Source organism: Heptranchias perlo, chromosome 14 (assembly GCF_035084215.1).
Source record: "Heptranchias perlo isolate sHepPer1 chromosome 14, sHepPer1.hap1, whole genome shotgun sequence".
Lineage (NCBI taxonomy): Eukaryota > Metazoa > Chordata > Chondrichthyes > Hexanchiformes > Hexanchidae > Heptranchias > Heptranchias perlo.
In genome coordinates this window covers 842,696-860,388 of record NC_090338.1, presented here as the reverse complement: position 1 = coordinate 860,388, position 17,693 = coordinate 842,696, and the positions used below count along the sequence as shown (strand labels likewise).

At 49.5% G+C, this 17,693-nt stretch overlaps 1 protein-coding gene across 1 annotated transcript in view; it reads right to left on the bottom strand.

Moving 5' to 3' along the window:
- The window catches only part of larp1 (La ribonucleoprotein 1, translational regulator), a 177,152-nt gene extending 160,732 nt beyond the window's left edge, over positions 1–16,420 (bottom strand). Inside the window, exon 1 of the mRNA XM_067995931.1 lies at positions 15,951–16,420. Within this exon, the coding sequence (XP_067852032.1) occupies positions 15,951–16,401 (451 nt within the window). The 5' untranslated portion in view covers positions 16,402–16,420. The remainder of the gene's footprint in view (positions 1–15,950) is intronic.
- Positions 16,421–17,693: the final 1,273 nt, after the last annotated feature.

Sequence of the window (17,693 nt, the reverse complement as noted above, 5' to 3'; positions counted from 1 at the left end):
TGGATGGTGTCGAGCTTCTTGAGTGTTGTTGGAGCTGCACTCATCCAGGCAAGTGGAGAGTATTCCATCACACTCCTGACTTGTGCCTTGTAGATGGTGGAAAGGCTTTGGGGAGTCAGGAGGTGAGTCACTCGCCGCAGAATACCCAGCCTCTGACCTGCTCTTGTAGCCACAGTATTTATGTGGCTGGTCCAGTTAAGTTTCTGGTCAATGGTGATCCCCAGGATGTTGATGGTGGGGGATTCGGCGATGGTAATGCCGTTGAATGTCAAGGGGAGGTGGTTAGACACTCTCTTGTTGGAGATGGTCATTGCCTGGCACTTGTCTGATGCGAATGTTACTTGCCACTTATCAGCCCAAGCCTGGATGTTGTCCAGGTCTGGCTGCATGCGGGCTCGGACTGCTTCATTATCTGAGGGGATTACTTTTGAGGTGTAGCAACTGATATTATGTAGGCAAATATGGCAGTTAATTTGCACACAGAAAGATCCCACAAACAGCAAAAAGCTGAATGACCATGGAATCTGTTTTTAGTGGTGTTGGTTGAAGGATAAATGTTGGCCTGGACACCAGGAGAACTCTACGCTCTTCCAATAATGCCTGAGCACGCAGCTTTAACAGCTCACCTCAACGGCAATGCACAGCGCTCCTTCAGTACTACCCCTAGATTATGGGGTAGAAGTTCTGCCCGTGTTATGGCAGGAGATTGGGAGAATTCCCTCAGAGATTCAACCCCTGTGAGCTTTACTCCTGGAGTGGGACTTGAACCCAGAATCATCTGACTCAGAGGTAAGAGTGCAAGCCACTGAGCCAAACTGACATTGTAGCAAAGGCGACGGAGACGCTGAGGGAGCAGGGGTACAATCTTATACTGTTTGTTCAGAAGAACACACTTCAAACAAAGAACTGCCCTGCCGGCCACATTCTGCTTTCCGACTTGCTGAACTCCAAGCTATAAAAGGTAGTGCAATGCCAAATCAATTCAGGGCCTCCCACGCAGCAGAGTTCGACCACGCAACTATGCAGAGTCACCAGAACAGAAATTATGTTTAGTTTAAACTAGTAAAGTCCTCAGAGAGCGTGGGCATCAGTCTACTCTTCAAAAACAGAATTACAAAGTAACATGTATGTTGGGTACAGTAACCTACTGGTTCTGACCTTGGATAGCAGCCCAGAGATCACAAGTTCAAATCCCGCCAGGGCAAGTTGTGAAAATGACCTCAGTAAATCTGGCGATTTGTGGGTAGGAGCCAGAAAATGACCAAGAGAACTGCCTGATTCATAGAATCATAGAAAACAGCAGGAAGAGTAGGCCATTCGGGCCTACTCCGCCATTCAAAATGATCATGGCTGATCGTCTAACTCAGTACCCTGTTCCTGCTTTTTCCCCATATCCCTTGATCCCTTTATTGATTCCCCTTAAATATATCTATCTGCTTCTTGAATATATTTAATGACTTGGCCTCCACTGCCTTCTGTGGTAGAGAATTCCACAGGTTCACCACCCTCTGAGTGAAGAAATTTCCCCTCATCTCGGTTCTAAATGGCATACCCCGTATCCTGAGACTGTGACCCCTGGTTATGGACTCCCCAGCCATCAGGAACATCCTCCCTGCATCTGGTCTGTCTAGTCCTGTTAGAATTTTATGTTTCGATGAGATCACCTCTCATTCTTCTAAACTCTACTGAATATAGGCCTAATCGACCCAATCTCTCCTCATACGTCAGACCTGCCATCCCAGGAATCAGTCTGCTAAACCTTCGTTGCACTCCCTCCATGGCAAGGACATCCTTCCTCAGATAAGGAGACCAAAACTGCACACAATACTTCAGATGTGGTCTCAACAAGGCCCTGTACAACTGCAGTAAGACATCCCTGCTCCTGTACTCAAATCCTCTTGCAATGAAGGCCAACATACCATTCGCCTTCCTAACTGCTTGCTGCACCTGAATGCTCACTTTCAGCGACTGGTGTACAAGGACACCCAGGTCTCGTTGCACCTCCCCTTTTCCCAATCTATCACCATTCAGACAATAATCTGTCTTTCTGTTTTTACAACCAAAGTGGATAACCTCACATTTATCCACATTATACTGCATCTGCCATGTTCTTGCCCACTCACCCAACTTGTCTAAATCACATTGGAGCCTCTTTGCATCCTCCTCACAGCTCACATTCCACTCCAGCTTTGTGTCTGCAAACTTGGAAATGTTACATTCAGTTCCCTCATCCAAATCATTGATATATATTGTGAATAGCTGGGGCCCAAGCACTGATCCATGTGGTACCCCACTAGTCACTGCCTGCCACCCGGAAAAAGACCCGTTTATTCCTACTCTCTGTTTCCTGTCTGTCAACCAATTCTCAATCCATGCCAGTATATTCCCCCCAATCTCATGTGCGTTAATTTTGCACACTAACCTCTTGTGTGGGACCTTATCAAAAGCCTTCTGAAAATCCAAATACACCACATCCACTGGTTCTCCCCTATCTATTCTACTAGTTACCTCCTCAAAAAACTCCAGTAGATTTCCCAAGCATGATTTCCCTTTCATAAACCCATGCCGATTTTGTCCAATCCCGTTAATGCCTTCCAAGTGTTCTGTTATCACATCTTTAATTGTCATTGAAACCAAACTGGCTAACTAATGCCCTTCAAGGAAGCTGCTACCTCCACCCCTCACCACCACCACCATCTCTACCCCCCCACCTGTGGCTGACTCCTAATACCCGCATGGATGGGCTACAAATTGTAACATGCTAGTGTCGCACACATCCTAGGAACAAATTATACAGAACAAATTTTGCATTTTTGGTTTCTGCAAGTTTGCTGAGGGAAACTGGCTTACAATACTTGAAATAATTTCATCCTAAACATTTAGCACTTTATATCCACAGGTTTTTTATAAACAGAAATTACAATATGGAAGCATCAAGGTAGATAAATCTCCGGGACCTCATGAAATGTATCCCAGGACGTTATGGGAGGTTAGGGAGGAAATTGCGGGTCCCCCAGCAGAGATATTTGAATCATCGACAGCTACAGGTGAGGTGCCTGAAGATTGGAGGGTAGCAAATGTTGTGCCTTTGTTTAAGAAGGGCGGCAGGGAAAAGCCTGGGAACTACAGACCGGTGAGCCTGACATCTGTAGTGGGTAAGTTGTTAGAGGGTATTCTGAGAGACAGGATCTACGGGCATTTGGAGAGGCAGGGACTGATTAGGAACAGTCAGCATGGTTTTGTGAGAGGAAAATCATGTCTCATGAATTTGATTGAGTTTTTTGAAGGGGTAACCAAGAAGATAGATGAGGGCTGTGCAGTAGACGTGGTCTACATGGACTTTAGCAAAGCCTTTGACAAAGTACCGCATGGTAGGTTGTTACATAAGTTTAAATCTCACGGGATCCAAGGTGAGGTAGCCAATTGGATACAAAATTGGATTGACGACAGAAGACAGAAGGTGGGTGTAGAGGGATGTTTTTCAAACTGGAGGCCTGTGACCAGCGGTGTGCCTCAGGGATCGGTGCTGGGTCCGCTGTTATTTGTTATTTATATTAATGATTTGGATGAGAATTTAGGAGGCATGGTTAGTAAGTTTGCAGATGACACCAAGATTGGTGGCATTGTGGACAGTGAAGAAGGTTATCTAGGATTGCAACGGGATCTTGATAAATTGGGCCAGTGGGCCGATGAATGGCAGATGGGAGTTTAATTTAGATAAATGTGAGGTGATGCATTTTGGTAGATCGAATCGGGCCAGGACCTACTCCGTTAATGGTAGGGCGTTGGGGAGAGTTATAGAACAAAGAGATCTAGGAGTACAGGTTCATAGCTCCTTGAAAGTGGAGTCACAGGTGGATAGGGTGGTGAAGAAGGCATTCAGCATGCTTGGTTTCATTGGTCAGAACATTGAATACAGGAGTTGGGATGTTTTGTTGAAGTTGCACAAGACATTAGTAAGGCCACACTTGGAATACTGTGTACAGTTCTGGTCACCCTATTATAGAAAGGATATTATTAAACTAGAAAGAGTGCAGAAAAGATTTACTGGGATGCTACCGGGACTTGATGGTTTGACTTATAGGGAGAGGTTGGACAGACTGGGACTTTTTTCCCTGGAGAGTAGGAGGTTAAGGGGTCGAAGTCTATAAAATAATGAGGGGCATAGATAAGGTAGATAGTCAAAATCTTTTCCCAAAGGTAGGGGAGTCTATAACGAGGGGGCATAGATTTAAGGTGAGAGGGGAGAGATACAAAAGGGTCCAGAGGGGCAATTTTTTCACTCAAAGGGTGGTGAGTGTCTGGAACGAGCTGCCAGAGGCAGTAATAGAGGCGGATACAATTTTGTCTTTTAAAAAGCATTTGGGCAGTTACATGGGTAAGATGGGTATAGAGGGATATGGGCCAAGTGCAGGCAATTGGGACTAGCTTAGTGGTATAAACTGGGCGACATGGACATATTGGGCCGAAGGGCCTGTTTCCATGTTGTAAACTTCTATGATTCTATGAAACTGGCTTTTTGGCCCAGTCAGTTTTAGCCAATTAAACTCTGGGAGTACACCTGTGCACATAGGGGCACCCAACCCAAAGCTCTTCAAAACCCACCCCCACGTTTCATTAAGTGGGGTGTGCCCCCACAGGGACAAGGAGCATATCCCTCATAGTGACTCCTCCTGACTGGCTCTTTTACTACTTGGTTTCTAGGCTCTTTGAAAACATGGTAATGGGTTTCCACCCATGTCAGACATGTTCACCCAAAACGTTCGTTGGTCACAAACTTTACCAACAGATGGTTCAAGCCCAGGCAAAAGGGAACAGGCAGTCTGGGTTTAATTACTTGATGCATAGATTAGGCTCCTGGCCTGTGCTGCACTAGCTCATTTCAGGTGGGACGACAATCATTTTACCAGACTAATTCCTGGGATAGCAGGACTGACATATGAGGAGATTGGGTCGACTCGGCCCTTATACACGCGAGTTTAGAAGAATGAGAGGTGATCGCATCGAAACATATAAAATTCTAACAGGACTAGACAGACTAGATGCAGGGAGGATGTTCCCAATGGCTGGGGAGTCCATAACCAGGGGTCACAGTCTCAGGATACGGGGTATGCCATTTAGAACCGAGATGAGGGGAAATTTCTTCACTCAGAGGGTGGTGAACCTGTGGAATTCTCTACCACAGAAGGCAGTGGAGGCCAAGTCATTAGATGTATTCAAGAAGGAGATAGATATATTTCTTAACGCTAAAGGGATCAAGGGATATGGGGAAAAAGTGGGAACAGGGTACGGAGTTAGACGATCAGCCATGATCATTTTGAATGGCGGAGCAGGCCCGAAGGGCCTACTCTTGCTCCTACTTTCTATGTTTCTAAACTGCTCAACATTCCCTGGCTGGAGACAGGAAAGACTGACCAAAGAAAGAGGCGGAAGGGCTGGAATTTGAAAGATAAAAAAAGAGGCTAGAAAATTACAAATAAGACGAGAATGTTCGAAGTGTGAATGGTAACCCCGAGGATTTTGATGAACTGCAACACAGCTTTGATTCCTGAAGAAAAGTTATTGATGTCAGATTTTGATTTGCTTGCCTGTTTTTGTTTTGAATCTTCATTTCTACTGGGAGTTGTGGATCCTGAAAACAGAGCTGTTTTAGTGCAGAGCCCGCTGGGGTAAGCAATCTTTTCCAGAACTAAGTAAAGACATTCAAATGCCTTAAGAGCAGCAGCCTTTAAACTTTAGCTCTTAATGTGCTTGTATTCTACACTCTCACTCATAAATTCATCCCCTTTAACCCTTTCTCAATTCAATATCGAAAGGATTAGTGTTGAAGAATGGTTTGAAACCATTAGCTCAGCAGATAGCTGCAGCAACAATGGTGAACAAGTTGCTGTCTAGAGAGATTGAGTACAAATGAAAAGAGGTATTACTCTACGAGGCATCATTCTACATGGGATTATAGAAGAATGTACAAAAATCAGGCCAATGCCAGAGTGGAAATTATGCCCCCATGATCTCAACACTCACCCCCACCAAATATACATCTAGCTCTTCTATTTACCAACATAATCCACCTACACTGTCTCCTGGGGATTTGGTTAGTCTGCTCACACTTGTCTAGGCTCACGAGGGCTGGCCATTGGGAGAGATATTGGAGGATCACTACTGCATGTGGAGCTGTTATCTACATACTGGAGCGAAGACTGAAAACAAGAAAACTCTGGTCTAATCAAATTTCTCACACCACAAGCCAGCCTTCAGTCATTTTTTACTGTATTTATAACATTCTCATTCATCCCAATTACTTTATATGCATAGGACAATCTGACAAAAACTGGGTACAGTAATAATGGGAATTCCCAGGACTCGATAAAAGGCAGTTTAAATCTTTGTTTGAGACAAGCATTCACATCCAAACTTATCCAACTTTACAAGTCCAGCAAAAAACTCGTGCTTAAGGAAGATTCTATTATACATTTCACTTTTGCATCTCTAAGTGAGAAAACTAGAACTGAATTATTTTCCAGAACTCTACAATGTGTCAGCTTAGCTCTGGTAGCACTCTCACCTGAGTCAGGAGGCTGTGGGTTCAAATCTGAATCCAGAATTTGACCACGTACTCTAGGCTGACGTTTCAGTGCAGGACTGTGGGCATGCTGCATCGTCAGTGGTGCCATCTTTCAGATAAGACACTAAACCGGGGCCCCAGTTGCCTGTTCAGCTGGATGCTAAAGAATCACTGCCACTTAATTTTTTGAAGAGCAGAAATCTCCCAGTGCCTCGGTCAAAATAATCTTTCATCCGCCATCAAAACAGATTATCTGGTCATTCATTTTATCGCTGTTTGTGGGACCTTGCCGTGTGCAAATCGACTGCCACATCCGACTACACTTCAAAAATTAAATGGTTGTGATGCGCTTTGGAAGTGTCCCGTGGATGTAAAAGTACATTATAAATGCAAGTCTATTCTGTCTTTACCACAGTAATTGTGTAAATGACAATGCGCCTTTAAATACTACACTGTATTTAAAGGGCAGGAGAAGCCTGGTTGAAATTCAGCATTCCAATCACTGGTTCATTTCAAACAACAGGCCATCATGTTCACCCAATCACTCTCCATTCAACAGTCCCACACATACATTCATTACCAAATTGAAAAGGAAACTGGATAGTACTTTTGCTGAAAGCGGAGATCGAGGAATATGGCATTTTCTGAGCCACAGTGGCCTTTTCCCAGACTGTACATCCCAATGTTACATAGCAGTAAATGTCACTGCTGCTATAAGCCAGATGTACTTCAAGTTGCACTTTCTGCACCCAGACTCAAGACAAACGTCCCCAACAAACAAGGACATTGGAGCCATGGAGCAACACAGATTCACTGGGATCACAGCACCAAACTTGCAGTGGAAATTCATTGTGTCAGAAATATAGTCTCTACACCTGTACGGACAACTCCCGATGAGTATTCAAATGTACTAACTTGTATCACCATTGTGAACTCTGTATTTCCACAGATACCACTGGAGTACAACTAGCGCATTAATCTGCATTAGAAAACCACCGAGGATGCTGGGATAGACAGCACAGCTTGGGGGGATATTCAGGCCTCACGGGAGGATCTGTAGTGTAAACGGTGCCAGCACAGCTCGGGCACAATCCCTGACAGGGGGATCTGTAGTGTAAACGGTGCCAGCACAGCTCGGGCACAATCCCTGACAGGGGGATCTGTGGTGTAAACGGTGCCAGCACAGCTCGGGCACAGTCCCTGACAGGGGGATCTGTGGTGTAAACGGTGCCAGCACAGCTCGGGCACAATCCCTGACAGGGGGATCTGTGGTGTAAATGGTGCCAGCTCTGCTGCCAAAGCAGCAGAAATTTACAGCCCCAAATATAAAGGCTGTCTCTGGAGACAGAGGCCACGACCTGCACTGTTCGCAGTGCCGGCACCATTTATATTACACGTCTGTGAGGGGGGAGTGGGCCCAGACTGTGCGGCACTGTGTACACTACAGACTGACCCGTGAGGGGGGTGTGGGTCCAGACTGTGCGGCACTGTGTACACTAGACTGACCCGTGAGGGGGGAGTGGGCCCAGACTGTGCAGCACTGTGTACACTAGACTGACCCGTGAGGGGGGTGTGGGCCCAGACTGTGCGGCACTGTGTACACTACAGACTGACCCGTGAGGGGGGTGTGGGCCCAGACTGTGCGGCACTGTGTACACTACAGACTGACCCGTGAGGGGGGAGTGGGCCCAGACTGTGCGGCACTGTGTACACTAGACTGACCCGTGAGGGGGGAGTGGGTCCAGACTGTGCGGCACTGTGTACACTACAGACTGACCCGTGAGGGGGGAGTGGGCCCAGACTGTGTGGCACTGTGCACACTACAGACTGACCCGTGAGGGGGGTGTGGGCCCAGACTGTGCGGCACTGTGTACACTACAGACTGACCCGTGAGGGGGGTGTGGGCCCAGACTGTGCGGCACTGTGTACACTAGACTGACCCGTGAGGGGGGTGTGGGCCCAGACTGTGTGGCACTGTGTACACTACAGACTGACCCGTGAGGGGGGTGTGGGCCCAGACTGTGTGGCACTGTGTACACTACAGACTGACCCGTGAGAGGGGAGTGGGCCCAGACTGTGCGGCACTGTGTACACTACAGACTGACCCGTGAGGGGGGAGTGGGCCCTACTGGCTGCAGTAGTGGTGGGGGGAAGCTGAGAATTCAGCAATGCACTTTGGACATTGCTGATGTCAGAAGTCTGTAGGCAAATCAGAGGTCACAAATAGTGATTTTTAGTCACCACAAATTGTGAGGTAGGGAAGAGGGAACTTTCTCAATCACCAATGGTGAATCGGATCAGTCACAGAAAAGCTCTCATCTCGATGACGAGGCTGGATAAAGCAGATACTTGGCCGGACCTTTTAAGTGTGTAACAGCCTACTTGGGCTGTACTGTTTCTGCACAATCCTCTCGCTTTAATCTCACACCAGCTCTTTGATACAAAAAAAAATTAAAAACTGAAGTAAAATTTCCTTTTAATTTATTGAGCTATTCCAGCCAAGTAATTTTTCTGATTTCAATTTACTGCAGATGTTAATGAAAGTTTTAAACTCTAAGGAATGAACACCATCAAATCCTGATGGTGTTCAACTTCAACGCAATTCACTGGTTGTGAAGGACTTTCAGGCGTTTTACAGATGATTAAGGCGCAATATAAACAAAGTCCAAATCAGCACTGGATGCATAAAACACCGACAATTCACAGGTCACAATGTTAGCCCGATGAATTGACGGTTTTTGGGGGGCAGGCCTGACACATTCCAAGAAAAATGTAGAGAAGTATAGAGACAAAGTCTGTAGGGCATGGTACACCCTGACCACCCTAATACGGCAGCTAATCTACAATGTTCCTCACCGCCAATTCTAACTCTTGCACTGTATCTGTCTCCTCACACGGAGCTCTTCTGACAGCTGGCTCATATCTACCTCTTGCAGAATACCTTGCAAGCAGCCACACTCTGAAAACCCAAGATGAGCTTTCTGACTTCTTTCAACTGCTACTCTCACTCTTCTGACCCTTCTATTTGTCCCAGTGCAGTAACCGATGTCACTCCTGTGGGCATGGGCGGTTTCATATCTTCCTCTTCTCATTCATTCACATTTGGTACTGGTTCATTTCCTATTGGAAAGACGATGAGGCCTTGATCAGGTCACAGCTCTCAAGTGTTGGATGTCCTCTGCAGCCATCTCATGCTCGTCCAAAATACAAGCAGCAAATATGACCGTTGAGCCAAATATAGACACTGCCTCCAGAGCCACTCATACTGTGTTGTTCCAGCCTGGTTGCCCATTTGCCGTTCTATTTTCCCTTCCCTACAGCTTCAACACACTGCCTCTCAAATTGCAAGTTTGACTGGAGCAAGCTGCTCCCAGGGTTCTACACTGACAATCCTCTAGGCTGCTTTTCAATGTGCCCCAATACACTAGCTGTCTGTCGGAACATCTGCCTGATTTCAGCCAAACAATCTTGGGCAGTTTGTCATCTGACTTTCTGAAGATGTGCCCAAACCTTCTCAGCTGGACCTTCAAGAGTATGGTCTCAATCCCTGACCAGCCAACACAAGACAGGACTTCAGTCAGGAGGGACAGTTGCTGTTTCAACGTCACAAAGCTGGAATGTCTCACTGCATGATTGAAATACGACAAAGAGGAAATGTATTTGAGACAGCATCAATTAAGAATTCTGTTGCATGTTGGACCTCCGAATTTTCGGGGGATTTCCGAGTGGCTATTAATTGGGGGGGGAGATATACATACAGCACCTAGACTTTGGGAGTAATTTACACTGAACAAGTGAGTGCCAAACCTTCGCTGTAGGGTTTGGAGAGCTGACCAAAACACTTGGTTGAAGAGTAATGGTCTCTCATCCCTAAAAACTCATTACTTTCTTACTTTATTTCAAAAACAGAAAAATTAATTTTATACAGCAACATTTTATTAGTTCATTAACACCCCCTGCACATGTACAACCATCTTACACTCTGGTGGGAACCACCATTGACATCGTCAACTGAAATGGTTTAGTCCCCGGTATTACTGATGGTGGTGGGAGTGGGGTTAAATTGTGTAATACAGTTCGTCAAAAACACTCATTCCTCCATCTGGGAATTTTTAGAACTGGTGCCTGGAAGTTAATAAATGTGCCTGGGAACTGGTCGACCAAAACAAACACGTACGTAGAAGTCAAACTTAGAAAAACAACACGTCAGTGCCAAACCAACACACATGTCACAGGTTACTGCGACTTCTGAGATTCCTCTCAAAATATGGGCTCACCTGGAGTTAAAAAGTCACTATCCCCAAAGGCTCAGAGAGTAAATGCAATATACATTGCTATACGGAGTAGCAAGGCCCCAGCTTCAACCTCTGATCTGTGCTTTTTAAAAAAATTCATTCATGGGATGTGGGCGTCGGTGCCAAGGCCGGCATTTATTGCCCATCCCTAATTGCCCACGAGAAGGTGGTGGTGAGCCGCCTTCTTGAACCGCTGCAGTCCGTGTGGTGAAGGTTCTCCCACAGTGCTGTTAGGAAGGGAGTTCCAGGATTTTGACCCAGCGACGATGAAGGAACGGCGATATATTTCCAAGTCAGGATGGTGTGTGACTTGGAGGGGAACGTGCAGGTGGTGTTGTTCCTTTGCGCCTGCTGCCCTTGTCCTTCTAGGGGGCAAAGGTCATGGGTTTGGGAGGTGCTGTCGAAGGGGCCTTGGCTGTGTTAGCAAATCGCAGCCACAGTGGAAGCCTTGGCACTATTGGCACCAGTTATCTTGGGCGGAAGGGAAAGGAAATACAGCCAGACCTCCGCTTCTTAGTGCTGTCCAGAAACCCCTGCTAGAAAATAGGCGTGTGTGTGGGGGGCACTGGGCAAAGACATGTACGTCTTAGGCAGCGCTGCTCCCCATGGTTAAAGAGCCAGAGGACACTCCCAGGGGTTATAAATACAGAACGACCACCTGGGTGAATAACGAGGGCAGCTAACACTCATGGAACCATGCGGTGCCATGAGTTAACTGCTCCGAGAGAGGGGAGACATTTTAAACATCGGCTAAAGTGCCAAAGATAACCCAGTTAGCTCTTCCACAGCAGTTACCTGTTGTAATCCGGAGAAAATGCTTGTTAATAAAGACGTAGAAAAAGTGTTCAAACAGGATGTGGACAGCACAGCTTTAAAACGCTGAAGGGTTATTTTCTGCTAATTTATGATTACTGACCAACACAATAATAGAAAGATCACAACAGCAGCTTTTAACTACATCAGTATTTTGCCATCCTTACCTGGCCGGAGTGAGATAATCCATAGACTGTTAGTCCTATACATTAACATCTCTGCTACTGCTGCAATCAGCAAACAGGTAGCTCTACTATCATGTAATTGTGAACTTGAGGCATTTACTGACGTGGATTTCCCCACTTGACACCAACAGTCTCAGACTGCCTGTCATTCCCTTTCACTCTGCTGCCAGCGGAGTAATGCTGTATAAAGCATGTGCCACCCCTCACACCCAACACAATGCAGCACACACTAGTCACCTAGGCGCACGCCCGGCCGCTCTGAGGCGCACGCTCGTACCAACGGTTGCTGCAGTTTGTCTTTCCAGACTCTCCATAACTTTCTAACCTGCTTCTGGCCCCATCCAAAACCGTGCTCCTTTTCTATTCTTTCCTGAGCTATTGTGGGACATTTCTCTACATTAAAGGCACTATATAAATGCAGATTGTTGTTGCTATTTCCATTATGTTTTATTCTTATTGCAGCACAAGTTTTGTCTGTTCACTTTGGGAACACTTTAGGTTGTTAGAGGTTATGAAGGTGACCAATTGAACCAGGTGCGAGCAGTGGTCACACCTTGCCTCCGAGTCAGAATGTTGTGGGCTCAAGCCTCATTACAGGCCTTGAGTACATTATCTTGCACTGAGAGAGTTCTGCATTGTCGGGCGGACTGTCTTTTGAATGGGATGTCCAACCCATGTCTGCCTGCTCCAATGATTCAGGAGGATGTTAAAGATCCTACTGTACTATTCAAAGAAAAGCAGGAAACTTTTCTGGTACCCTAGCCAACATTCAACTCCAACCAACACCAGCAAAAACAAATGATTCGTCTCACCTGCTGTTTGTGAGACCTTGCTCGGCACAAATTGGCTGCCACGTTTGCCTATATAACAGTGGCTGTACTTCCAAAGTAACTCATTTGTTGCCGAGCACTTTGGGACTTCCTGAGGACACGATAAGGCACTATGTAAATACAAGTCAATTATTTTCCATTGCAAACCAGAGCATGTGTCACACTGCCAGGGTTTCTGAGCAGCAATGTGCGTAGAAAGAGGCAGTGTTCCAATGCCCACTGTCATCACTCAGGGAGGACTGCTAACCATCACCAACAGACGATGTTCCTTCAAGAAATCAAGTTTCATAGATCAGAGACTAGCTTAAAAACAGCTTCAGACAACTGAAACACAAACTGAACATGAATTAAAACAGAAAATGCTAGAAGCACACAGTATTGCCATCAACATCTAATCAGAAGACAGGTTATTGTTTTGGGTGGAGATTCCTCTTCAGATGATCCTACAGTCTGACACTGCCTCCACCCTAAACCTTAACCTCTCACTCTTACCTTCTTCCCCCTCCCCCCACTCCTCAAATGACAATTAACCTGCTGCGTATTTTCAGAATTCTCTTGTTTTGATTTCAGATCACCAGCATTCTGTTTCCCTTTTGTCTGCTACCCTTCCTTTAAATATTTCCAAATACCCATTTAATACTTTGGCAACAACCAAAATTGCCTTTAACATAATCATGGTGCATTGCTTAATGAATGCATTCTGCTGTCAGTTGTTTAGCTCTCCACAGAACTGATCCAAGCCTGTCGGAGGCCGGGAAGGACCTTCCAAACCCAGATTAATCTTCACTTCACATTTCAGTCTTTCAATATCGAGGAAGTGTCTTTGATGGGCTTTTCATAGTTCAGTTTAAGAAAGGCACATAATGCGAGTGTGTTGAACAAACCACATGTCAGACTGGGACACGTGATTCACACAAGCCATGTGGGCCTGTTTGTGGAGATTCTGGGTAACTGCTTCTCCATTCTCTGCAGATTCAGCACCAAATAAATTAGCAAAACTCTCCATGTGCTGAACTGTGCACGTTCCAGCAAGCACATAATCACATCAGCAGTCAGAAACACACCAGCATTAAGAGCTGGGAGGACACACAGAATCACAACCTAAACAGGCTGCTCCACCCACAGCCACTCGGTGTTGGTGTCGGAGCTCCACACCAGCAGTATTCCAATCCATGTGTCTGCCATGTTCTCCGATTCCTTTATCCCCCTTTCATTCAACCACCTTTCGAACCTATTCTTAAACAGTCTCTGGTCGTGCGTTCCAGCCTCACACCTCTGTTAAAAAGTTCTCCTGCTCTCTGTATTCCCTTATATGTCCGTCCCCTCGATCTACACCCGTCAATCAATGAATACAGTGTTTCCATCAACTCGGTCGCATCACTGCATGGTTTTAATTATCCCCAATCTCTATTCTAATGAAAAGACCCTAAAGCCAGTGGGCTCCAAGAAAGCTAAAAAGCCAACGAAAAGTTACAACACCTCAGAAATCAACGTGAACAAAAAGAAAACAATAAGAAAATGTAACCCTGGGCATAAATAGTGCCCATGACTGGGGGTCCCTGGGCCTGTGGTCGGGGGGGGGGGTCCCTGGGCCCTTGGTCAGTGGGGGGGTTCCCAAGCCCGTAGAGGGGTCAGTGGAGGGCATCCCCAGGCCCGACGTCAATGATACCCGGGCCGGCGGTCAGAGGGGGTTGTCCCGTACCTGTGGTCAGTGGGGGAAGGGTCGAGGGGTCAGTGGGGGAAGGGTCGAGGGGTCAGTGGGGGAAGGGTCGAGGGGTCAGTGGGGGGAAGGGTCGAGGGGTCAGTGGGGGAAGGGTCGAGGGGTCAGTGGGGCAAGGGTCGAGGGGTCCCCGGGCCTGTGGTCAGTGGGGGAGTCGAAGGGTCACTTTGCCTGCGGTCAGTGGAGGAGGGGTTTGGGAGGGTTCCCCTGGGCCTGTGGTCAGTGGGGCAGTCAGGGAATGGGGGCCCGTGGACAATGGAGGTGACCCCGGCCTGTGGTCAGTGGGGGAGGCCCCAGTCCTGTGTTTGGGGGGGGGCACAGTGCTGTGGTCAGAGGGGGAGGGGGGTTGGCCCCGATCCTGTGGTCAGTGGGGGGGGGTCCTGTGGTCATTGGGGGGGGGGGGTGTCCTGTGGTCATTGGGGGGGGGGGGGTGTCCTGTGGTCATTGGGGGGGGGGGGGGGGGTGTCCTGTGGTCATTGGGGGGTCCTGTGGTCATTGGGGGGGGGGGGGGGGTCCTGTGGTCATTGGGGGGGGGGTGGGCCCTGGGAGTGGGGGGAGGTGGGTCCTGTGGTCATTGGGGGGGGGGGGTCCTGTGGTCTTGGGGGGTCCTGTGGTCTTGGGGGGGGGGGGGTCCTGTGGTCTTGGGGGGGGGGGGGGGGGGGTCCTGTGGTCTTGGGGGGGGGGGGGTCCTGTGGTCGGGGGGGGGGGGTCTGTGGTCGGGGGTCCTGTGGTCAGGGGGGGGTCCTGTGGTCAGTGGGGGGTCCTGTGGTCAGTGGGGGTCCTGTGGTCAGTGGGGTCCTGTGGTCAGTGGGGGGGGGGGTCCTGTGGTCAGGGGGGGTCCTGTGGTCAGGGGGGGGGGGGTCCTGTGGTCAGGGGGGGGGGGTCCTGTGGTCAGGGGGGGGGGGTCCTGTGGTCAGGGGGGGGGGGGGTCCTGTGGTCAGGGGGGGGGGGGGTCCTGTGGTCAGGGGGGGGGGGGGGTCCTGTGGTCAGGGGGGGGGGGGGGTCCTGTGGTCAGGGGGGGGGGGGGGTCCTGTGGTCAGGGGGGGGGGGGGTCCTGTGGTCAGGGGGGGACAGGGGGGGGGGGGTCCTGTGGTCAGGGGGGGGGGGGGGGGTCCTGTGGTCAGGGGGGGGGGGTCCTGTGGTCTTGGGGGGGGGGTCCTGTGGTCAGGGGGGGGGGGTCCTGTGGTCGGGGGTCCTGTGGTCAGGGGGGGGGGGTCCTGTGGTCTTGGGGGGGGGGTCCTGTGGTCTTGGGGGGGGGGTCCTGTGGTCTTGGGGGGGGGGGGGTCCTGTGGTCTTGGGGGGGGGGGGGGTCCTGTGGTCTTGGGGGGGGGGGGGTCCTGTGGTCTTGGGGGGGGGGGGGGTCCTGTGGTCTTGGGGGGGGGGGGGGTCCTGTGGTCAGTGGGGGGGGGGCGGCCCCGGGGTCCGGGCGGCCCCGGGGTCCGGGCGGCGCCATTCCCGCCCCTTCCCCTAACCCCTGTCCCGGGCCCGGGCCGTGGGCTGTAGGCCGCTCCCTTGCTCCCCCTCCCCCGGCCCCGCACCCACCTGGCTCGGCCTCCACGCCGCTCCCGGCCCCGCTCACTCTCCTGGTCCAGGGGTTGACCCTGGGCGGCGGCGCCTCGATGAACTCCTTCCTGCGGCCGCTGCCGGCTCTCGGCTCCTCGGCGCTGTCCCCGGCCTGGCCCGGGGGGTCGGAGCCCGGCCCGGGCCCCGCTTCAGCTGGCGGCCCCGGGCTGGGAGTGCCCGTCTCCCCGGCAAAGGCCGCCTTACTCCACGGGTTCACCTTGGGCGGCGGGGCGGCCATGAGGCGCTTGGCCTCGGGCCTGGTGCCGGCCGCACGCTCCCCGGCCCCGGTCCCTGCCCCCGCCGGGTGGGCTCCGTGCTCGGGCCCCGAGGCCAGCGCCTGTGCCTGTCCCGGCTCCGGGCGCTGCTGCTCCGAGGCCGGGGCTCCGTGAGGCGGCGGCGGCGGCGGCAGACTCTGCACCTGCGTGGCCATGGCGGCTCGGCTCGCGCTCCCGCTCCGTGTGGCAGCACCGCGAGCGCGCACGGCGGCGGGGGCGCGCACGGCGGCGGCGCACCGGGGCTGGCAGGAGCGCGCACGGCGGTGGCACGCTGGGGCTGGCGGGGGCGCGCGGGGGGGGCGGGGCCGGGAGGGGGAGGGGGAGGAGCTATTCCAGCTGGTGCCTGGGTGAAGGAGTGATCTCAGAGTGAGGGATCCTGTGGGGAAGAGCGATCATAATATGAGACACGGTCACACTCAGGTCGAGAGTGACGGACTGAAGTCAGAAACTAGAGGCGTAAACTTAAACAAAGCCAATTACATGGTGCGAGGGGCGAGTCGGCTAAGGTCAAATAATAACTCCACGGGAAAAGCGATCCACCTGTGGCCAACTAAAGAAGTTAATGATAGTTTTCGATTAAAAGTAGAGGCTTATAATGTTGCCAAGAAGAGTAGAAAGCCTGAGGATTAGGAGAGTTTTAGAAACCAAAAAAGGACAACCCAAAAATTGATAAAAAGGGAGAAAATTAAATGAGAGTAAACAAGCAAGAAAGTGAAAACGGATTGTAAGAGCTTCTACAAATGTGTAAAAAGGAAGAGAGTAGCGAAAGTAAACGTGGGCCCCTAGAGGCTGAGACAGGAGAAATTATAATGGGGAATCAGGAAAAGGCAGATATGTTAAATAAATATTTTGCATCTGTCTTCACAGTAGAAGACACAAAAAGCGTACCAGAAATAGTGGGGAATCAAGGGTAAAGGAGAGTGACGAACTTAAAGTAATTAATATCAGTAGAGAAAAAGTACTGGAGAAACTAATGGGACTGAAAGCTGATAAATCTCCTGGATCTGATGGCCTACATCCAATTGTTTTCAAAGTGGTGGCTGTAGAGATAGTGGATGCATTGGTTATGATCTTCCAAAATTCCCTAGATTTTAGAACGGTCCCAGCGGATTGGAAGGTAGAAAATGTAACCCGCTATTTAAGAAAGGAGGGAGATGAGAAAACATCTCTGACATCAGTTGCAGGAAAATGCTGGAATCCATTATTAAGGAAGTATTAACAGAGCATTTAGAAATCATAATAAGATTAGGCAGAGTCAACATGGTTTTATGAAAGGGAAATCATGTTTGACAAATTTATTAGAGTTTTTTGAGGATGCAACCAGCAGGGTAGATAAAGGGGAACCAGTGGATGTCGTATATTTGGATTTCCAAAAGGCATTCAATAAGGTGCCACATAAAAAGTTGCTATACAAGATAAGGGCTCATGGGATTGAGGGTAACATATT